Here is a 23,960-nt window from a genome sequence, read left to right on the forward strand (position 1 = left end):
TGACTTCCAGAATTTATTTATTTATTTATTTACAGTATTTATATTCCACCCTTCTCACCCCGAAGGGGACTCAGAGCGGATCACATTATATACATATAGGGCAAACATTCAATGCCCATATACACAGACAGAGACAGATGCAGAGGCAATTTAATGTCACACTCTTTCAGCCTCAGAGGAAGGCACTGGCAAATCTTCTGTGAAGAAATCTTTCTATGAAAACCCCATGGCAGGTTCACTTTAGGGCTGCCAGAAGTTGGAAACAACTGGAACTGGAATGTGTCCAGAGAAGGGAGACTAAAACGATCAAGGATCTGGACAACAAGTCCTATGAGGAGCGGCTTAAAGAGCTGGGCATATTTAGCCTATAGAAGAGAAGGCTGAGAGGAGACATGATGGCCATGTGAGGGGAAGTCATAGGGAGGAGGGAACAAGCTTGTTTTCTGCTGCCCTGGAGACTAGGACACAATGGAACAATGGCTTTAAACTACAGGAAAGGAAATTCCACATAAACATTAGGAAGAACTTCCTAACTGTGAGAGCTGTTCAGCAGTGGAACTCTCTATCCTGGACTGTGGTGGAGGCTCATTCTTTGGAGGCTTTTAAGCAGAGATTGGATGGCCATCTGTCGGGGGTGCTTTGAATGCAATTTCCTCCTTCTTGGCAGGGGGTTGGACTGGATGGCCCGTGAGGTCTCTTCCAACTCTGTGATTCTATTATTCTAACTGTGGATGGCAAGCATAGGATGCTCTCATACCAGATCCGCATGCCTTGGGACAACCCAAAACAAGATCCCCTTAGCTTAGCTCAATGTTGGCATCATGAAAAATTTGGCAACAATAAGTCTGTTAGCAACAGCATGCAGTATTTATAGTGGATTCTGTAGAAAATGCTTTATCCAAACTATTATTTCACAATCTTCTTGGCCCAGGTGATGACATCTTCAATGTCAACAACAATAGTGTTGATCTCCATGAGGTAAGGAAAGCCACACTTGTTTGGGAAAACAGGCAGGGCAGATTGTTTCTTTCATGAGGTTGACATGGACACTCATCGGACACCTATTCACATTAAGGAGTGCCCCATGACCATGGCCTCCCACTAACTCGGGCTGGATCTACACTGACATATAATCCAGATTGCCAAATCAGATAATCCACTTTGAACTGGATTATATGAGTATATACTGCCATATAATCCAGTTCAAGGCAATCTGGATGTTATATGATAGTGTAGATCCAGACTCAATCTGTCATGTAGAAAGAGGACTAGCAGGCATCACAGAGAATGCACAAGAATGAAAACATTTCACTTTAATCAGCGGAATTGAATGAATCATCAGAAATAACACCGAATACAGAAGGCACTTGACAGTGATATTAAAAATAAAATAATCATTTATCATTTTAGGGAGCAGACAGATTGTGGCCAGATTCCTTTTCACAGCTGACAACCCTTCACCCAGCGGAACAGGTCTTGGTCTTTACAATGCATTTTCCACTGATTCCTGCAGGAAGGAGATCAGAGAGAAAATGACTCAGTACAATTCATACTCCTAAGTAGAAATTCATACATTGTGCAGGAATTTCATTGTCCTGCAAATGACTTACAAGGGGAAAACAGTATTATAGCCATCATCCAACCTTCTCACTGAAATCAATGGGAATAGAAAAGCATTTCTCCCAAAGCACTGGGTTTGAATGGGATTTCCTTCTGAGAAAGCATGCATTAGACCAGGGGTACATCTATACTAGACTTAATGCAGCTTGACACCACTTTCACTGCCATGGGAGTTGCAGCTTAGTGAGGCACCATTGCTTTTTGACAGACGAGGCTAAAGACCTTGTAAAACTGTAGTTCCCATGATTCCAAAGCACTGAGCCATAGCAGTTGAAATGGTGCCAAACGACATTAATTCTACAGTACAGATACATCCTTGGAGCAGGGAATTCAAGTGTTTTCTATATTGGAGCTATATTTGCATTTATACTCAAGCCGCAAGGAGAGGCAGGTAAGAAATAAATGTATTATTATTATCATTATCTTTATCATTATTATTATTATTATTATTATTATTATTATTATTATTATTATTATTTAAAAATCTTGTATTTCTAAGCTCTGGCCTTAGCCTCTTGCTTTTGTAAAAGGTAAAGGTTTTCCCCTTACATTAAGTCCAGTCGTGTCTGACTAATCTCCATTTCTAAGCCGAAGAACCGGCGTTATCCGTAGACACCTCCAAGGTCATGTGGCCAGCATGACTGCATGGAGCACCGTTACCTTCCCACCGGAGCGGTACCTATTGATCTACTCACATTGACATGTTTTTGAACTGCTAGGTTGGCAGAAGCTGGAGCTAACAGCGGGTGCTCATTTTGCTCCCGGGATTTGAACCTGCGACCTTTCGGTCTGCAAGTTCAGCAGCTCAGTGCTTTAACACACTTCACCACCGGGGTTCCTTATGTAGTAAAGGACTATTCTGGCCATGCACAGTGTGATCAAGTGCAGAGTAGAGGAAAGGTCTACTCTATCAGCAGATTCTGTCTCTCTGATCACATTTGTGTCTGTGCTTTCAAATCACCTGTGGATTTATGGTGATGCCATGAACTTCAAATTGTTTTCTTAGGCAAGGAGGACCCAGAGGTGACTTTGCCATTTCCTTCCTCTGAAATATAATCTACAGCACCTGATATTCATGGGCAGTCTCCCATCCAAGTACTCTAGGGCGACCTGAAGCAGGACTGAAAGACATTAAAATGCCAGACTTCTGGTCCCAGCATATCATGGAGCCGTCACCTCCATGAATCCTCTCTAAGATTTTGCAAGATCCTTCACTATGGCTCCATCTACACTGCCATATAATGCACTTTCAGAATGCAGATTAACTGTATTGAACTGTATTGTATAGCAGTGTAGAATCTTTCAGTCTGCATTATATAGGTCTACAACGACCCTATATTGCAGTTCAAACTGCATTATATGGTAGTGTAGACAGGATCTTTGAAAATTTCCATGGGAAGCATATCATCAAATTACCTGGAGTACCTAGCAAATTCCTGGAGAGACTATTTTCCCCAGAGCACAGGTAAGTGAAACTCCTGCTTCTGGATTCCACAGTTACAGGACTCTTACTGTAGAAAAATAAGAAGTCCTGGGTTGTTGTATGTTTTCCGGGCTGTATGGCCATGTTCCAGAAGTATTCTCTCCTGACATTTCACCCACATCTATGGTAGGCATCCTCAGAGGTTGTGAGGTATGAAGAAACTAATATATATGGAGAAAATAATATACCTGGACACAGTATATTGAGAAGACAGAAATGCTTGACCACTCCAACAACTATCATGCCGGACTACACAGAGAAGCCATTGAAATTCACAAGCATGTGGACAACTTCAACAGAAAGGAAGAAACCATGAAAATGAACAAAATCTGGCTACCAGTATTAAAAAAAACTCAAAAATCAGAATAGTAAATAAGAAGCAACACCCTGATAATAGAGAAGTTCCAAACATAGGAACCAAGGGCAGCTAATGACTCTGAACAAAGGATGCCCCCAGGCAGGAAAAGCCAGGAGATGAAGCTTTTCAATGCTAATTAAGGTGATTGACTACAACATTCACACTGGCCTCCAACTGACAAAGAGTTCTTCTCTCACCCTGGACTTTCCACAGATATATCCTTGCTTAGTTTCTGCATACCTCACAACCTCTGGGGATGCCTACCATAGATGTGGGTGAAATGTCAGGAGAGAATACTTCTGGAACATGGCCATACAGCCCGGAAAACATACAACACCCCTGTGATGAAAGCCTTCGACAACACATAAGAAGTCCTGTCTGTCATCTATCACAGTAAAAAAAGGTAAAGGTTTTCCCCTGACATTAAGTCCAGTCATGTCTGACTCTGGGGGTTGGTACTCATCTCCATTTCTAAGCCGAAGAGCCGGCATTGTCCGTAGACACCTCCAAGGTTATGTGGCCGGCATGACTGCATGGAGCGCCGTTACCTTCCTGCCGGAGCAGTACCTATTGATCTACTCACATTGACATGTTTTCGAACTGCTAGGTTGGCAGAAGCGGGAGCAACAGCAGGCACTCACTCAGCTCCCGGGATTTGAACCTGGGACCGTTCGGTCTGCAAGTTCAGCAGCTCAGTGCTTTAACACACTTCGCCACCAGGGCTCCTTTCTATCACAGTGCCCTCCTGTAAATATAGCATGCAGGACTGAGATCCTCCAGATGTTGCTGGACTTCAACTCCCATCATCCCTCTTCATTGACAATGTTGCCTAGGGCCGTAGGAGTCACTAGACCAGCAGCATCCAGAAAGCCACCTGTTCTCCAGACCTGGGGTCCTTTTACATTATACATGGCTCCATTCTTTGAAATCCTAGGATTTGTAGTTTGAACTACATCAGAGAAGCATTCTAGCTGAGGATTCCCAATGCTCCCCTCTTGATTAAAATTCCCAGGAGCCCACAAGATGTTGACATGACAATTAAAGTGGGATCATTGCACTCTAATGTGCAATGCAAAAGGGAAAATATTTCTAAAGTCTGTCCTTGCGTCTGTGTCTTTCACAGCTGCCTGAGCGAGAGGCGAAGAAAGCTTTGGCAAACTAATAGCAGTGTGTTTAGCTGCCACAAAAGGCACAGGACCAGGGCTACAGAGAAACATTTTGATCCTTTTGTGAACATAGAAGAGAGGGAGCCATTGGGATAATGAAAGTTGTGCCAATTAGGGCAAATTGGGATAATTTGTGGGTGGCAAGCATAGGATGCCCTCATACCAAGCCCCCATGCTTTGGGGATCTTGCACGATCCTCTTGGCACAGTTGATGTCATCTGTAATGTCATCATCTAATAAATCTGGAAAGGAAAAGAAAAAAGAAAGGCAAGGCATCGATATTGGGCATAGTTCCTGTTGCATAAGTCGGTACGAACTTTGTTTTAAGACTACCCCGGATTCGAGAAGCTTAATCAGGACATTCCCTACCAAACTGTGACAGTTGGAGGGAATGCTAATCTTTTTTTCCCCCTCTCCAAAAACCAAAGCCCTTTCAAGTTCAAAATGTGTTCTTTCCTTGTCAAAAGTTAGGATCATAAAGCAAGAACTGCAATACAATTTCAATGAAATCCCTTGTACAGTAATAAAAGTTTAATCTGTAGTATCAATGATAACTTCCATTGGGAAGCATATCATCGAATTACCTGGACCACACCTGGAATACTGTGTCCAATTCTGGGCATCACAATTTAAGGGAGATGTTGACAAGCTGTAATGTGTCCAGAGGAGGGCGACCAAAATGATCAAAGGTCTGGACAACATGCCCTATGAAGAGCAGCTTAAAGAGCTGGGCATGTTTAGCCTGCAGAAGAGAAGGCTGAGAGGAGACATGATGGCCATGTATAAATACGTGTGGGGAAGTCATAGGGAGGAGGGAGCAAGCTTGTTTTATACTTCCCTGGAGACTAGGATGCGGAACAATGGCTTCAAACTACAGGAAAGGAGATTCCACCTGGACATTAGGAAGAACTTCCTAATTGTGAGAACTGTTCAGCAGTGGAACTCTCTGGCTGGAGTGTGGTGAAGGCTCCTTCTTTGGAAACTTTCAAACAGAAGCTGGATGGCAATTTCTTGGGGGTGCTTTGAATCTGATTTTTCTGCTTCTTGGCAGGAGTTGGACTGGATGGCCCATGAAGTCTCTTCCAACTCTATGATTATATGATTCTAATGCACCGAAACCATAGATGACAGAGACATTTTGACTAAACGTAGGCTGGAAGCATGCCATAGAGGCTCACAAACACTTCTGGAACAGAATATTTTTCAGACCGTGTGTAAATGAAATCACGGATATTGAGTCCATGGATAAGGGAGTCACATTGTAGATGTATTTCTTTGATTCATTTCCCATTTTTCTCTGAAAACTAGGCCCCCTTCTACACTGCCATATAATCCAGATGATCAAATCAGATAATCTGGATTTTTATATGGAAATTTCAAAGGGGCCTAGGATTCAAAGAATCAGTTGTCCTGCTACAAATGCTCATTTTTTTCCAACATTTCACAGATGAAAACCAGAACATATGTGACTAAGCAAAATCAGAACACTGCCAATATGTTGTTGTGTGCTTTCAAGTCATGTATAATTTTTTCCCCAGCAAGATTTATTCAGAGGAGCTTTGTCTTTGCCTTCTTCTGAGGTTGTGACTTGTGCCATCAAGACAGCAGAGGTTATTAATGAGGAAGAACATACAAATCAAGAAAAGTTGTTTATTTTGCCATCCCTGCTAAATCAGGGCAGTGGGAGAGTTGGAATACTGGATTTTATGGGGTAGATACACCTGTTATAATCATAGGTTTTATTACTTCCTCTTTAATCAAGGAAGAAAAGATTGAATTGAGGTAGCAAAACCTGTGAAAAGCATGTACAGTACTGAAGGCAAAGAGCCAGCAGATGGCGGTGTTGTACCATAATTTCTCTTTCCGTTCATGATGGGTGAAGGAAGGTCCCTAAAAAGTCAAGATGCATATTATATGCAATTAGCAATAAGATCTATCATGAACAAAAAATAAAACAAAAATGAAATGATAGGGGAATTGAAATGTAAGCACAAGAAGCCCAGTACTTTTGAGTCATATAGAACCAGCTTCCAGACCTTTAAATGACTGTCATTTTTATTGTGAACTGAGTTTGGAAAAATCTCTTCCCTCTTTTTCTTTTGCTCCCTTTCTTCCCTCCTTCTTTGGATTACACTTCCAAGAATCCTCTAATCAAAACTTGGGTCAAAACTAGAGAGGATTCACCACTGCATAAAAAATAAATAGTGACCCTTTGAGTTGCTGTGAGCTTTCCAGGCTGTATGACCATGTTCCAGAAGCATTCTCTCCTGATGTTTTGCCCACATCTATGGCAGGCATCCTCAGAGGGTGCCTGCCATAGATGTGGGCAAAACATCAGGAGAGAATGCTTCTGGAACATGGCCATACAGACCAGAAAACTCACATGAATCCAGTAATTTTGGCCATGAAAGCCTTTGATAACATAGTGACCCTTTGTATTCACCAAATTTCCATTCATGGATTCAATGGCCCTTTGAAGACAACCAAAAGACTTATGTGGCCCTTGATGAAAATGAATTTGACAACCCTGCTTTAGACTTTTGTATTTGGTGTAGCTTTTAAAACATGGACTTTATCACATGGAGGTGGAGAACAGCACACTAGCAGAACCATCCCCAGTGTTGATAGTCCCTATCACACAACATCATTGCTGGTCTGCCACCTCCCTGAGATGTAGCCGTCAGGGGCTATTGATGGTCAAAGCCTCTGATCATCCAGTGGTGGTGGACTATACCTTCTGCAATGATGTTCTTCAGGTTTTGTGCAATGCCACTCATCATCAGGACAGTAAGTTGATGCCGTCTCACAGTGAGGTAGTAGCAAGTGTACAATAATATATTATGTCTCTTTTAACTTTGAGTCCCATACCAGGAGAAATATGGGATTTAAATAAAGAAGCAACTATCCCGTGTGCACAACATACACCACTGTCAATGGGATTTGATTACCAAGCAAAATTACATCCCTGCATAAGGTGATGTTTGTGTAATGCCACTAACAGGAGACCGGCCAATGACCAGAGACACTGACCTTTACAATTCATGGAGCAAAGGTTCTCTGATGAACTGTCAAGAGATTCATCTTTGCACCACCAGCCGCTGTTGATGTGGAAGATACCGTAGTCTTTAGTGCCATCATTGTGCCAATCAATGGCCTCAGTGTCAAAGCCAGACTCAAAAAACGCCATACAGATCCCTGTAGAGAATGCAATGGGGGAGGGGGTCATTTTATCAGGTCCAACACCTAATACACTGGGCCCCAGTAACTCCTTGAGTATTAAGTGAGCACAGCACACTATGCAGCTAGCAACTCAGGGTTCATCTACACTGTAGTATTACTCCAGTTTGACACCACTTTAACTGCCATTGTGTAATCCTGGGATTTGTAGTTTGATGAGGCTCCAATATTCTTTGACAGAAAAAACCTTGAAAAACTATGAGTTCACGATTCCAAAGTATTGAGCCATGGCACTTAAAGTAGTGTCAAACTGGATGAATACTATAGTGTAATATTAACTCTCTAATAACAGCAGGGGGGAAATATGTACCATAATCTCACTTTCATCACAGTATGGTTGGTGACATACTGTACAGACTCTGGTTACACTGAGGATATAAAGATGGCCTCTAGGGAAGGATGGAGGAACAAGGGTGAACTTCTGGCACTTATTTGGCCAACCAGTGACTATTGAGATTGAAGGGGATGAACTTGAGTCACAGTGCCATTCTACTGCTGTTATGTGGCCCAGGTAAAGCATTGTGTAAGGAGGCACTGGGCAGCTCCTTGCTCAATGCCATAAAAAGAGTTTGCACAACTCTTGGTTGTGTGAGCATATGTTTCTCCAGGTTGGCGACCCCATGAATTTCATAGTGCTTTCTTAGGTAAGAAATACTCAGAAGTGGTTTTGCCAGTTCCTTGTTATGAAATAGCCTACAGCACCTGATATCCGCTGGTAGTCTCCCATCCAAGTACTAACTAAGGTGACCTTGCTTAGCTTCCAGAACCAATCACGAAGTGGATTCCAGCCCAAGACCCCTTTCATATCTACTTAGGACACTATTATGTGTATGTGAAAGAGGGGGAGGTCTTCCGGTCCATGACCTTGCTCTTCAAAACCACTTGAATCCCTGACTAACTAGCTGTTTTTCCACATGACCAACTGCTGAACATAGGCCCTACCAAGTGCAGCTGGTGGGGACGAGGGGACGAGCCTTCTCGGCAGTGGCCCCCCGGCTCTGGAATGCATTGCCAAAAGAGATCAGGCAATCCCCTACATTATCCAATTTCCGTAAGGAACTGAAGACCTGGTGGTGTCGGCAGGTTTTTCAGTAATTACATTGGAATACCGCCAATTTCTGGGCCTGAATATATTGCACAAGATTTCTCTAACTTAAAATGATATATTTTAATATATTGGGTTTATGGTTCCCGTCCCCTTGATCAGGTCATGTAAGTGTTATTTATTTCTATAATTGTATTTTTACTTTGCTTAATAATGTGTTATTATGTTGTTATGTAATGTTTGTGTTGTTTTTATGACTGGAAACCGCCCTGAGTCCCATCCGGGAGATAGGGTGGTATATAAATAAAGTATTATTATTATTATTATTATTATTATTATTATTATTATTATTATTATTATTATATTAAATATGTTCTGTTTGTACAATTGGATCTTCACATCTGCAGAACTGACTTTGGCAGATTTGTTTATTCATAGATTAGATTCCGCTGGAAGTTGATCGTGGAGTCATGTCTGCAGTCCTAAAGAGAATACATCTGTGAATTTCTAGGTCCTTCGGTGTGGCTCTGTGATTAATTTCTGGTGGAAGGTGAGAGGTGTTCTTGTAGGTTGAAGGGGGAGGGAACTCCAGTGCTGTGAACTCCAGAGATTCCCTGTTCCGTCCCCCAGGACGATGGTTTGCCTTACCTATTGGTCGTTTGTTTGTTTTCCCTCCTTTACATTTTGTTTGAGCCTCTGGCTGCAAAAGCCTAGGAAAAATGGCTTGGAATCTGCAAGAGCTGGCTGCAGTTTTCTTTGCAGTGATTGGTCAAAGAATGCAACATCTTAGGACCGCCCTTTTTACCAGGGTCTAGTCTCCATTTTGGAGCTTCATTCTGGCTATAGTCTTCCAACGTGCTGGAGCTGTGCAAGGCTAACTGGGACAAATCATCCTCAAAACCAGGCCAATCTAAGCCTATCCAAATTAGATAAGTATTGAATTATATTGATCTGGAATAGGAAATCTAGTTAGAGGAGCAAAGTTATTCCATCGCTTCTAGAACTAATCTTTGCTGTAAAGATAGGGAAGGAAAGAGTTTCTCCTTCTAATATAGGCAGCGAGATTAGGGTATAGTGGTTTTATAATCACTTTTGCCTTCTGGAACCAGGGATAATTCTGCAACTAAAACCTATGGAAATTTGTTTCATTTTCTGCAACTTTAAGATCTGTGCCAGGTTTACAACCTTGTATGAATAAACATCCTTTTTTGAAGTTATCCAGACTCAGTCGTTCAATATCTATAGGACAGCTTATAGGGATTTGCAGTTCGCCCGGATAAAGGACAGCACGTTTCAGTTTTATAGTTTTTTATTGTCCGGCGGACGGCACAGTTTTGAGGTAGATCAGCGGTTTTTCCGCTTGAGCTAGCTTGCACGGCTTATAGTTTTTTATAGTTTAGGAAGTTTAGTTTAGGCCGCGGCTTTTCCGCCTGAGCTCAGTCTGCATACCTAAAGACTCTACCAGCGTCTGAGGCAGTGGAGCCCGCTCTCAGACCTGAAGGAGTCAAATAGTGGGGCTCTATTTCCTTGCTATTTGGCTCGCGTGTGCGCACGTGGCCCAGTGGCTTTCTGGGTTTGCACAGGCTGTGCAGTTCCCAGCAACGTCCAGGGCTCCCTCGGCGGTAGACCTCGAGCCGCGGAGCACCAGCGACAGTTCTTTGGCTGGCTCTGAGGCGTGAAGCCCACCAGAACCAGGCTAGAACCTGGACAGGCCTGGCAACGCTGCTGCGAGTTCGGCCGGAGCACTCGGCCGGCTTCGACCTGCCTCATCGTCCTGCGGTGGTGACCTGCCTCATCGCCTGGCGGTGGTGACCTGCCTCATCGTCCTGCGGTGGTGACCTGCCTCATCGTCCTGCGGTGGTGACCTGCCTCATCGTCCTGCGGTGGTGACCTGCTTCATCGTCCTGCGGTGGTGACCTCCCTTCACAGCGGGGAGGAGGCGTCTTTTCTCTCCTCCTTTCCAAAGCCAGCCTCGGTGCTCCTTCGGCGGCAGGCTTCGAGCCGCAGAGCACGAGGTGCTTGAAAATTTGGCGAAGTCGCCATTTTGGCAGTTTACGTCACTCGGGCAAGGGAGGTATCAAGTGGCAAGTCGCTGTCAGTTGGCATTTTGCAGCTTGCCCACTAAAATCTGGCGCCAAAGGTCACAATCTTTGTAAAGTATAGTTACTTAGTGATATATATTGCTATGGTTAAGTGTTGTGCATTGTATTATATATTGCATTTGCTTTTATTGTAAATTTACTTGCTGGTATGTTGTATTTGCTTTTGTTGTAAATTTACTTGCTATTAAGAATACATAATGTCTATGCAATTTCAAGATGATACAGATGGTATACCTCCTTCTGAGGCTGAAAGTAGGAATGAAAGGCCCCAAAGGATAAAGCACCCTTCAGCCAAGATGCTAGCCCATCTAATAGGTGAAAAGGAGCTCCTCCATGTGAGGTTAGGTTCGGCATGGGAGCGAATTGTAACATTGATGGACAGAATTGAGAGCTTGGGTATTACAAGGGTGCCATCCATATTACAGACCGACCTTGAAGAGACCTTCGGTATTTGGAGGGGTTTGGTGTCTAAGATAGTCCAGGTCCTCGAGCGCATTAACGCCAAGGATTCAGAGTTAGAAATAGTGAGTGTCTTAGCTGACACTAATGAGAAAGAAAATAAGGTGAGGGCAATTCTAGATGCCTTGGAATTTAGTTCTCCACCTGTTAATCTAAGGTCTGAGCCAAAAGGAAATCAGTCTTCCTTATGCAGCCATGAGACCAATCTTTTAAAATCACCTGCTGTGGCACTTAGTCTTAAGTCCAACCGCTCTAGCCAGGTATCTAAGCTAAGGGAATGTGCATCATCTAAACATAGCCACTCTAGCAAGTCTTCTGCTGCTGGGAGTGCCATCTCTTCCCTAGCTGCCTTGCACATTAAGGAGGCTGCACGTCTGAAGCTAAAGAGCAAGGTAGCGGGGGCGGAGGCTGATGCTAAGGCAGCTGATCTCACCCTTCCCTTTAAAGAAGAAGAGCAACGACTGCAAATAGAACAGGCCCGTAGACAAAGCGAAATGCAAATAGAACAGGCCCGTAGACAAAGCGAAATGCAAATGGAACAGGCCCAAAGGCAAGGTGAAATAGAAATGCTTAGAATAAGGATGGATGCTACTGCCAAAAAGGTAAGGGCTGAGACTTTGGCCAAGGCCCTAATTGAGCCACTCACAGAAGAAAATGTAAGTCAGTTGCCGAAGCAGGACCCTTCTTCCAAGGTGCTTGTGCATCTTAATAGCTTAAACAGCCAGTTTTCGGATGAGGAACAGGAAGACTTCTCTCCTTACCCAGAGCAGGGCCCCAAAGTCACTTTTGAGTTTCCTGCAGAGCAGAGCGTCATAGCGGGGAGCTCACCCTTGCCCGAGCTACCTGTGCCTCCTGCTAAATCCCTAGGTCAGTCAATCAGGGCCTCAAGGCCAAGTGCTAGTTGGCCCTTACAGACAGCTGCACAGGGAGCCACCGATTCGTCAGTGGTCGATGTCATCCCTCCAAGAGGCCAAAGGTTGACGCAAGGTGCACGGTGGGAGTCCACTCCACAACAGCAAACTCCTCAATTGTTCCCTTCGACGCCAGAGTCCCAGCTTGTCTCCATCATCAGAAGCCCCAGAAGAGATCTTAAGGACAAGGGTGTCGAAAAGTTTTCGGACAAGCCTGAGGAATTTCTTCTCTGGAAGGCCACCTTCCAGAGAGCAATCAGAGACTTAAAGTTATTGCCTGAGGAAGAACTGACTCTTCTGGCTGCATGGTTGGGCCCAGCCTCATCCTCACAAGTTAAGAAGATCTACGCAGCCCACGTAGCCGATCCCGACAAAGCCCTGGAAAAGGCCTGGGCCAGGTTGCAGCAGAGGTATGGGGCCAGCACAGAGATTGAAGCATCTCTTATGGACAAGCTCCAAAGGTTCCCAGCTTTAAAACTCAAAGACTTCAAACTCTTGTGGGACCTTAGCGATCTCCTTATGGAATTAGAGTCGGCCAAGGAGAATCCAGAACTGCCCGGTTTGAAGTGCCTCGATCAGCACCTGTCCCAGAGGCAGATCTTGACCAAGCTGCCCTTCACTTTGCAAGAACGCTGGGGACAGGAGGTCTTCAACTACAAGGAGGCCCACTCCCAGGCATACCCTCCATTTTCTCATTTGGTCCAGTTCATCACCAGGGCAGCCAGAGAAAGGAATGATCCGCAGACGGGCCTCCCCACCTTATACCAAGGGACCCATCCAGGGAAGGCATCTGAAGTGGACAAGAAACCACCTAGAGAGGCCAATAGACCTGTCAGCGTAAAGGCAGTCGAAACTCAACACAAGACTGATGAACCCAGGTCGGAGGTAAAAGAGTTGCTTTGCCCTATCCACCAAAAGCCTCACAGCTTGGCCAACTGCAGGGAGTTTAGTAGAAAGTCATACAAAGAGAGGCAACAGCTAGTTCAAAAGCAGGGAATCTGCTTTAGATGCTGTGGAGCAACTCCACACTTTGCGTCCAACTGCAAAGAAAACGTCAAGTGTGAGAAATGCAACAGCCTCAAGCATTGCACCGCAATGCACAACTCCAGTGTCATCTCCCACCCCAAAGGGAACGTTTCACCAAAAGAAAAGTCAGCAGTCGAAGACACCGACAAGCCAGTTGTACCAGAGATGCAGGTGGAGGTTTCAGCAGTCGCCTGTACAGAGCTGTGTTCTGACTCGCACCAGTACAGAGTTTGTCATCCTATCTGCCTAGCGGATGTATATCCAGCCAAGAGCCCTTGGCTTAGAAAGAGACTCTATGTGGCCCTGGATTCACAGAGCGACGCCTCCCTGGCTACTCCAGAGTTCTTCCGCATGTTTGACCTTAAAACCAAGATGGTTGACTACACTATGACTACGTGTGCAGGAAAAAAGAAGTTGCAGGGTCGCATAGCATCTGGCTTTGTTGTCTCCTCTTGCGACCAGAAGAGGCAGTTCAAGTTGCCAGACCTGATTGAGTGTTCCTCCATCCCTCGGAACAAAAAACAAATTGTAACTAGAGAAGTTGTGGAGGCTCATCCACATTTGCGACGATTAAAGAATGCCATACCTGCTTTCCGTCCAGATGTGGACATTGCCCTTCTGCTTGGTGCGGACTGTCCGAACTTGTTCTATGTGAACGACCAAGTTAAGGGACCTCCAGGGGCGCCCATTGCTCAGCTGCTACCACTAGGCTGGACAGTTACAGGCCCAGTGTGCATAAACAAGATGCACCCACCATCGTCGTTGGACTCCAATCAAGCACAGGTGCTTAAAGGTGGACGTCCTACACTTGTGCGCAGTTGCCTAAGTCACATCTCAGTCTACTGCCAAGCAATAACTCCAGAGTATTCCTCCATCTTCAAAGTCTCTGAGAGAGACGAAGCCACAGCGCTCTCGAAAGATGAGCAAAGGTTTTCGGACATTATGAATGCTCAAGTCTCACGAAGTGCAGAGGTGAAAGCCTGCAAATCAACCACAGAAATCAAGATGGGCCAAAGATCTTGCCTGGAACCACACCGTTTTGAATGTTTTTCGGAGTGGCACAGTCTTCTTAGAGCAGTAGCTAGGCTTATACATCGTTTAGCTTGCAAAGATAGTGAGCCTTTACAGGTCCAGGATATGATAAAGGCTAAGAGCGTCATATTCAAGTCAGTGCAGAGATCTGCTTTCAAGCAGGAAATAGCTAGGCTAGAGCAAGGGCTCAACATCCCTAATCAAAGTCTTCTAAATGAGTTAAACCCATTTCTAGACAAGGAGGGTATTTTGAGAGTTGGAGGAAGGTTAGCCAAAGCTAAACTCAAGGCGTGCATAAAAAACCCCATCATCATACCCCCTAATAGTCACACTGCATTGCTGCTCGTTCGGCATCACCATGAAAGGATCCATCATCAGGGTAGAACTCTAACTGAGGCAGCCCTTAGAAATGAAGGTCTGTGGGTAGTTAATGCCAAAAGGTTGGTCAACAGTTGTATTTTCAAATGTGTTAAATGCAGGCGCCTTAGGCGAAACTGTCAAAGTCAGTTGATGGCAGAACTACCTCAGGATAGGACTTTGACAGACCCACCCTTTTCCCATGTGGGAATCGATGTGTTTGGTCCTTGGGAGGTTGTCACTAGGAAAACCAGGGGTGGTGTTGTAAATAACAAGAGGTGGGCAGTTTTGTTTACTTGTTTAGTAATACGAGCTGTCCATATAGAAGTCATAGAAGGGATGGACACTTCATCATTTTTAAACGCATTAAAAAGGTTCATAGCCCTCAGAGGGCCAATTAAGTCAATTCGGTCGGACTGTGGCACCAATTTTGTAGGTGCGACCAAAGAACTCAATTGTGTGTCTAGGTTTGGGAGAGACCCAAAGGTTCAGAACTTTACGAATACTGAACAAATTATGTGGACTTTCAATGTTCCTCACGCCTCCCACATGGGTGGTGTTTGGGAGAGGATGATTGGTATTAGTCGCAAAATCCTTAATGCCATGTTTTTGAGTCATAGGTCATTGACGCATGATGTTTTGGTGACACTTATGGCGGAAGTTACCGCAATTATCAACAACCGGCCGCTGGTTCCCCTTACCAGTGACCCTGAGAACTTACAACCACTGACTCCTGCACTTATTTTGACACAAAAGGTGCCAGGATGGAAGGACGTCATGTTGCCAGTTCCGGACGGAACTCACCGTGCCCTGTGGAAACAGGTGCAGTCCTTGGCCAACCACTTTTGGAAAAGGTGGAAAGCTGAGTACTTAAGCCAGCTTCAAGCTAGAAGAATCTGGCAAAGCCCACAGGACAACATTGAGGTTAACAACGTTGTGTTGTTAAAGGACAAAGACCTGCCCCGCCATGCGTGGCCCATGGGCATTGTATTAAAGACCTTTCCTTGCCCGGACGGTAAGGTCAGGAAAGTTCAATTAAAGACTTGCAACAGAGACAAAGTGTCCATTTTGGACAGACCAATTAGTGACCTCGTGTTGCTTATTGGAGATGTTTAAAGTTCTAGTGTTTGTATTGTTGTGTATACAAAGGTGTTTGTATGTTTTTGATTGGTAAATTCCCACATCCTGGGAATTTAGCGGGGAGTGTTCCGTCCCCCAGGACGATGGTTTGCCTTACCTATTGGTCGTTTGTTTGTTTTCCCTCCTTTACATTTTGTTTGAGCCTCTGGCTGCAAAAGCCTAGGAAAAATGGTTTGGAATCTGCAAGAGCTGGCTGCAGTTTTCTTTGCAGTGATTGGTCAAAGAATGCAACATCTTAGGACCGCCCTTTTTACCAGGGTCTAGTCTCCATTTTGGAGCTTCATTCTGGCTATAGTCTTCCAACGTGCTGGAGCTGTGCAAGGCTAACTGGGACAAATCATCCTCAAAACCAGGCCAATCTAAGCCTATCCAAATTAGATAAGTATTGAATTATATTGATCTGGAATAGGAAATCTAGTTAGAGGAGCAAAGTTATTCCATCGCTTCTAGAACTAATCTTTGCTGTAAAGATAGGGAAGGAAAGAGTTTCTCCTTCTAATATAGGCAGCGAGATTAGGGTATAGTGGTTTTATAATCACTTTTGCCTTCTGGAACCAGGGATAATTCTGCAACTAAAACCTATGGAAATTTGTTTCATTTTCTGCAACTTTAAGATCTGTGCCAGGTTTACAACCTTGTATGAATAAACATCCTTTTTTGAAGTTATCCAGACTCAGTCGTTCAATATCTATAGGACAGCTTATAGGGATTTGCAGTTCGCCCGGATAAAGGACAGCACGTTTCAGTTTTATAGTTTTTTATTGTCCGGCGGACGGCACATTCCCCCAAACCCTAAAGGAATAATTTGACCATAAAATAGGAATGAGCAACCCACAGGGATTGCGAAGTTATGCTGGTTTCCAAGTGGACCAGGACTGCATGAACCAACTAGCCTCTTTCTCCAATAAATGTCTACTAGACTTATTGCATTTTTAAAAAGGCAATTCCTGGGCTAAAATGGTCTGAAAACATAACAAAATTGTTCCTACACCCTGGAGGAAGGTGGGGTTGATTAGATTCCCTTGGAGACAATACGCTTTTTCCAAATTATATATTTCTAAAAATAGGAATGTTGCCTAGGATCAAAAATGCTATTGGGGCTGAAGATGGTCTATGTATCACTCTTTCCATCCTTCCCTTGAAATAAAATGGGTTGATGGGTTGATAACATTACTACAGGGGTACTTTGATGGTACTTTTCTTGCATGGCAGGGGGTTGGACAAGATGGCCCATGTAGTTTCTTCCAACTCTATTATTTTATGATTCTATGCAGAGACCCAACATAGCCAGTCAGCCCTCCACTTGATTATTCTCAAATTTGATTAAAATGTTCTAAGAAATTCTTAGAAACTCTTTGGCCCTCCAGTGTAAGTCTATGGTCAACTTCCAACAGATATTTGTGCTGAAGGAGCTAGAGATGTATAGAAAGATATTCTGTGTGTATGTATATTATGTTCATATGTTTTTGACTTTATTGTACCCCACCTCGAGCCATCAGCAAAGGTGGGCAATAAATAAAATGTATTATTACTATTATCATTCTCTGAGGTTAAAAACATGTTTTTAATTTGTGTTTTTTCCATTTTTGCATGGGTCCTGTGCCTCTAACCCCAGTGAATATGAGAGGTTGACTCTACCCATACCCTGTGCCCTTCAATTTGGTCCTCTGCCGAGGAGCAGCACTCACAGTCAGCCAGGCTAATCCCCTCGAATGCATCCAACCCGTTGTCCTTCAGCACATGGGCCAGCTGACAGCGATCAAAAATTTTGGCTTGGGTTGCTTCCACAAAGCAGGCGAGGAGGAGGAGGGTCTGGAGCAAAGGAGCCATGGTCTCGGCCACCTGGGAGGAGGGGAAGGAAGTCACATTGACTTCAATGTGAAAACATTTAAATGTGCCCACCCTCACTCCCAACCTTCCCTTCAACATGGATTGAAGATTCCTCATTAGGGTTTACGGCGTAACTTTACATTTAGGTAGTCCAAAAAGAAAGCAAGTTGGAACTTGTAAAATATTTCAGGTTGTGGCCCATGTCCTTCCTGAATACATTGATTGACCATTTCATGAAAAGAATCTCTAACAAACCTGGATATTGTTCTTGGGAATATTATTTAATTTCCTTTGTGGAATAAGGGAGGTACAGGTAGGCTTCTTGTTCGCCCAGGAGTTAAGAAGGACATTGTCATTTTAAAGAGTTGGGAAGAGGGTGAAAGCAGCAATTACAGTAGAGTCTCGCTTATCCAACGTAAACGGGCTGGCAGAACGTTGGATAAGCGAATATGTTGGATAATAAGGAGAGATTAAGGAAAAGCCTATTAAACATCAAATTAGATTATGATTTTGCAAATTAAGCACCAAAACATCATGTTATAAAACAAATTTGACAGAAAAAGTAGTTCAATACACAGTGATGCTATGTAGTAATTACTGTATTTATGAATTTAGCACCAAAATATCACGATGTATTGAAAACATTGACTACAAAAATGTGTTGGATAATCCAGAATGTTGGATAAGCGAGTGTTGGATAAGTGAGACTCTACTGTAGTAAAGTCAGTCCTCCACAATTGCTGGAGTTAGGGGTGTAGGGCCCCCATGAAAGCAAATAATCATGATTTTCTTTTTAAAAATCTAATTTTTATTTTGTTTCTTATCAATTGATATTCTAGAAATCTCAATAAATATATTTTAAATACTTTTTAAATCAAGAGAACACTTCTTTAGGAATTTCTACTTCCTCCAGCATGAGTCTATAATCAGTGACCTCCGGAAGATGACCATGGAATCAGACTGGAGAAACTAGACCAAAGGTCTAACACCTGCTGTCCAGATGTGGCCCTCCAAAGTTATTTACCTGCCCCCTGCCCTAAACTTTAGACTTAGGGTCACCCTAAGTCTGAAATGACTTGAAGGCACACAACAACAACAACAATCCTAATTACAGTAGAGTCTCACTTATCCAACACTCGCTTATCCAACGTTCTGGATTATCCAATGCATTTTTGTAGTCAATGTTTTCAATGCATTGTGATATTTTGGTGCTAAATTCGTAAATACAGTAATTACTACATAGCATTACTGTGTAATGAACTACTTTGTCTGTCAAATTTGTTGTAAAACATGATGTTTTGGTGCTTAATTTGTAAAATCATAACCTAATTTGATGTTTAATAGGTTTTTCCTTAATCTCTCCTTATTATCCAACATATTCACTTATCCAACGTTCTGCCGGCCCGTTTATGTTGGATAAGTGAGACTCTACTGTAACTTGACTATTTCATCAGCCAAAGGCAGGCCTACATTTCCCATTGAAATACTGGTAAATTTGTGTTGGCTAAAAGTGTTATTCATTTTAGATATTGTTTGGCTCTTTCACATTTTTTTCAAACTATAGCCGCGCCTCCCCCCCCCCCCCAAAACAGTCTGGGCCCCTCTACTTAAAAAGATTGAGGATCCCTGATCTAGAGATTTCTCAAAATGACATTTAAATTAAATTGATGAATAGCAACATCCACAAAATTCAAAACCATAAAGTGGAGGACTGAATATACACCACTCTGTCCTTGATCAGTTCTGGAAGACCTTTTCAGCAGGGATCACTGCACACTCTACATAGGGCTGCCTTCAAAGAGTGTTTGGAAACTTTAGTTAGTCCAACTTCAGATGCATCTAGATCAATTGCAGCTGGGTATAGGGACCAGAAACAGTGACTTCATTTCCTTCTTTGGTGCCATTTAAACTGTACAATTCTTAGCCTTGTTTTTTTTTGTTTTTTTGCAGACACCAGTGATTCCAAACTTCATTACCTGGAGATGTTTTCCAATGTTTTTTTAAGCATGGGGGAAGCATGGTTGATTGAGATAGAGGATGCATTTAGCTCCTTATTCTTGATTTGCTATTATGAGCCTTGATTTGCTATTATAAGTCACTTCACTTATGGGGACTCTTTCCTAGAGCTCCCTTGGTCAGATTTTTACAAATGTCATTTGTCATTGCCTTCCTCTGAGCCTGAGAGGACTTGCCCAAAATTACCCATGTTGGGCCCTTCCACACAGCCACGTAACCCAGAATATCAAGGCAGAAAATCCCACAATATCTGCTTTGAGCTGTTATCTGAGTCCACACTGCCAAATATTCCAGTTCAAAACAGATATTGTGGGATTTTTCATCTTTTCTGGGTTATATGACTGTGTGGAAGGGCCCTGGATTCCCATGAATGAACAGGGATTTTAACCCTGGCTTCTAAGAGCCGTAGTCCAACATTCAAACCACTATAGAATTTACTCCAAAAGTAGACAACCCCATCATAAGTAGAAGGATGTCCATTTTCTAATGTTCTACATCATCTATAGGTTCAATAGTAAAATAATCAGAAGGTGGGTTATGGACTTCATCCCAGCTCCTTTCTCTCATGCAATGAGAATGGAACTGTCTTCTATCGAGACATGAGGTGGTTTGAGGGCAAACCTGTCCCCTTGATGTGGGTACAAATAGTATTCAGAACACAACATAGTTTTGATTGGGGGCTATGTTCATACAGCTTCCATACATCCACAGTGTTTGGGTGCAAATAAGAATTTCTTTGGAGACTCTGCTCTCACAGCTGACAGGGCCCCAAACTCATGTTAGCTGGATAGCTGGAACATATAGGAATGAGATGAGTTATTTACAATTTAAAAAGCAGCAAGATGAACAGCAGAAGTGCTGAACCTTTCCTGGGCACTGCTTTTATTTGTTTCTTTTCTCTCCAACCTCATTTAGAGAAGTTAGCAAGAGAGATATAAAGCTAAAAGAAATACACTTGGTGGGTGGAATTGTAAGGAAATGTAGGCATTTAAACAGAGGGTAGTGGACTATCTATCGGGAGTGCTTTGTGTTTTCTTGTATGGCAAGGGGTTAGAATGGATGGCTCTTGTCGTCTCACCCAACTCTTTGACTCTATTATTCTAATATAGAGAAAAATTTAGCATCAACCCTTGTTTAGGGTGCTGGAAGCACAATCTGGAGAGCAACATTTTCCCCAATCCATGGCTAGGAATGGCGTCAAAGCAGAGAAAGAATAATGAATGGGATGGGGATGGTTAATAATTTTATGACCTCCAGTTTCCCCCTGAACCATTCCCCACATCAACTGCTTTTTCCCACACGCCAACAAAGAATGGCAAGTAGGTGCTTCCATGAAATGGTGAAATTTATTTTAAACTTTAAAGGAGCTCTCCGTGGTGCTGGCACCAATTGGGGGTAAGGTTCAGAACCTTGGCTAGTTCTTGCAAAACTCAGGCTAAAATTTGGAGTGGATTTACTGCCCCCACACTGACTCCAGCCATTATTAGTGGCCAAGATGTATAGGGTAATACTTATGAGAGCAATACTGCCGGGAAGATCAGGCTGCATGGGAAAGAAAACTAAGAACCAACTCGCTATCATCTATGCTGGATGTTAGTGGGGCAATGAATGCATGTCAGATTTTCAGCAAGCTTTGAAGGAGCTCTCCAAAATAGATCAGAATCTTGGACAATGCCTTCAAAATGAGCCAAAACCTAGCATGGATTCCCAGTGTCATGGGACCCACTCTCCCCAGGCTGTTTTGCAGATGTTATATGGTGATCCAGAGTCCAACACTTAGCCCAAACATTCATTGCATCCTAAAGGAATAAACCCAAGACTGACTGTGTTTTCCCCTCCTTAACTCCCTATAAAATAAGCGGGTTAGCATGCATTTTCCTGTGTGAAATGAAATCAAAAGCCTGGTGCATTCCAATCATAGATTGCATTTCTATAGCTAACTGTGCTTATCCTGAGTTTTATTATTGATATGGACATGTAAGGCTGTCTTCTTAATGTATTTGTATTGAAATATGGGGTGAAATACTTTTTAATTAGTTTTTTAAAGTTCCCTTTAAATAAATCAGCACAAGTGGCACATGGCAGCCCATGGATGGCTTGACTGAGCTCACCGTCTGTAAGAAAAGGATGAAATCCAGCCAGGCTGGTCACAGGGGGCCGCAGGATGTGTTTCAAAAGTGAAGGCAGTGCTGAAAAGCCTGGGGTCACCGTTGCTTTTGCATGAACCCTGCTGCTGCCATGAGCTTCCAGCATTCTTCTTCTTCCTTGGAGAAATTCCATGAAATTCTAGAACGTGAGTTGAACTGTGACATCATTTTCCCCAAGGATGCTGAAGCAGACCTCTGAGGAATCCTCCTTTGCCTTCACATATAGGAATCCACTCAGAGATCCTGAGTAAACCACGGAAAAACCCCAGGGTGGTCCCATGTGTGCTGTAGACCCCCCTTTGGAGAAATCCTGAGAACTCTGTGGTGACAAGGAAGCCCCAAAAAGAACATTAGTTCTGCACAGAAATCTAAGAAAGAACCAGAGAATACTATTAAAAATACTTTCAGAAAGTTCTTTTCATTCCTAGAACTGATTCAACTGATGGTTTTTAGCCTTTCCTAGCAAGATCCTATAGGCTACATTGACTTTTCCTCACACAGAGAAAAGGCAAAGCGCAGTGCTAACTTGTCAGCTGAAACCTAACTTGAAGCTGAAACCAGTGACAGAAACCCTACTCTCTCTATGACTTATTTTGGACCAATTTAGGGAGAAGGGTGAACTAGGCAGGCACATTAGCCTCCCTGGAGACTTTGGAGGCTGTGGCTTTCTCTCCCCACAAAAAATCCCAATACTCATCTCAATTACATTGGGAACCCTTTGGTTAACTATTTTGGGGGAAGACTTCTACTATACCAGTGGTTCCCAACATTTTTTGACCAGGGCCCACTTTGACCAAGGCCCACATTGACCAGGGCCCACTTGAACAGGGATCGCTCTAACCAGGGACCACTTGACCGGGGATCACTTTGACCAGGGACCACTTTGACCAGGAGCCACTCTCCAGCATTAGTATCAAAAGAGTCATAAATCTTGGTCAACTTTAGATTTGGTTTGGTTATTTGGGGTGCTGACTCAGAAAACTGCATTGGATAGACCATATCAGCTCTAATTTCTGATACAGAACATATGCCATCCAGTAGGCGCCATCTGCTCGCCCATAGAAAACCATATTTAATAATCTAGAGCTGATGTGGTCTAGCCAATGAAATTGTCAGCTCTGTGGAAAGGAATGGAAATAAAATTAATAAAATAAAACAAAATAAATAAAGAGGAAGGAGGTTCGCAGACCAGATTTTTGTTATCGCGGCCCACTGCTGGGCCGTGGCCCAAAGGTTGGGAACCACTATTCTAACCTTAAAATGAACTCAGAGATGCACACAGTGGCAAAAATGCTCCCACAGCCACCGTGATCATTTGGAGATTTAAAAAATGAAATGGGGGGTGGGGCTTGGGACCACCGAAAGTGGCACATGCACCACACTTTGCTCAGCTCTGTTCTGTACCTTAAATATTGGGCAACTGTTTGGATTGCATTTTGTGTTCGTGATGTACCTACTTAAACCTTTTCAGTAAAAAGTGTATACCATGCCCTCAGACTGCCCTGAATTGGCAAGGACAGTCCTGATTGCCCCTCCTGTCATTCAATTTTTAGCAGCTTTAAAAATGTCCTTGTTTCTCCCTTTCCCATTTTTCTCCTTTGTCTTCACCCAATTTCCAATGCTGCAAACTGAGTTCAAAGTACAAAGAGTGCTAGTTGATTCAGCAGAGGGGAAGCAAAAGAAGATGAGAGAATCCTACCCTTCTTTGTACACTCAGGCAAAGTGCTGAAGCCTCTTCTGATTTTCCTCATTCATACCCTTTGCCATCTTGAACACACTCTGATGTGACTTACCTAAACGTGGCTTCGTTTTCGCCTGTTGGAACTGTAATGGCTCATTTCAAAGTTCATTTTAAGCCAGTATCCTAATGAGCCGTGGTGGCGCAATGGGATAAACCCTTGTGCTGGCTGAAATGCTGACCTGAAGGTTGGCGGTTTGAATCCACAAGATGGGTTGAGCTCCCATCTGTCTGCCCTAGTTTCTCATGTGGGGACATGAGAGAAGCCCCCTGCAGGATGGTAGCACATCCGG

At 43.4% G+C, this 23,960-nt stretch overlaps 1 protein-coding gene across 1 annotated transcript; it reads right to left on the reverse strand.

Annotated features, from left to right (window-relative positions):
* Nucleotides 1–1,288: 1,288 nt before the first annotated feature.
* LOC100558421 (lysozyme C) lies at nucleotides 1,289–22,196 on the reverse strand. Its single transcript, XM_008116415.3, has 5 exons — nucleotides 21,894–22,196; nucleotides 17,625–17,778; nucleotides 7,658–7,822; nucleotides 4,791–4,869; nucleotides 1,289–1,507 (listed from the first exon to the last, which is right to left on the reverse strand). The coding sequence occupies exons 2-5, from the start codon at nucleotides 17,764–17,766 to the stop codon at nucleotides 1,441–1,443; spliced, it is 453 nt and encodes a 150-aa protein (XP_008114622.2). The 5' UTR covers nucleotides 17,767–17,778; nucleotides 21,894–22,196; the 3' UTR covers nucleotides 1,289–1,440.
* Nucleotides 22,197–23,960: the final 1,764 nt, after the last annotated feature.

The sequence above is a fragment of the Anolis carolinensis genome, chromosome 2 (assembly GCF_035594765.1).
Source record: "Anolis carolinensis isolate JA03-04 chromosome 2, rAnoCar3.1.pri, whole genome shotgun sequence".
NCBI classification, from domain to species: Eukaryota; Metazoa; Chordata; class Lepidosauria; order Squamata; family Dactyloidae; genus Anolis; species Anolis carolinensis.

Coding starts and splice junctions, on each gene's coding strand:
- LOC100558421 (XM_008116415.3), bottom strand. CDS start 17,766: ATGGCTCCTTTGCTCCAGACCCTCCTCCTCCTCGCCTGCTTTGTGGAA. Junction 4,870..7,657: donor TTGCTCCATGAATTGTAAAG/GTCAGTGTCTCT, acceptor TTTCCTTTCCAG/ATTTATTAGATGATGACATT. Junction 1,508..4,790: donor CCCCAAAGCATGGGGGCTTG/GTATGAGGGCAT, acceptor TCCTTCCTGCAG/GAATCAGTGGAAAATGCATT.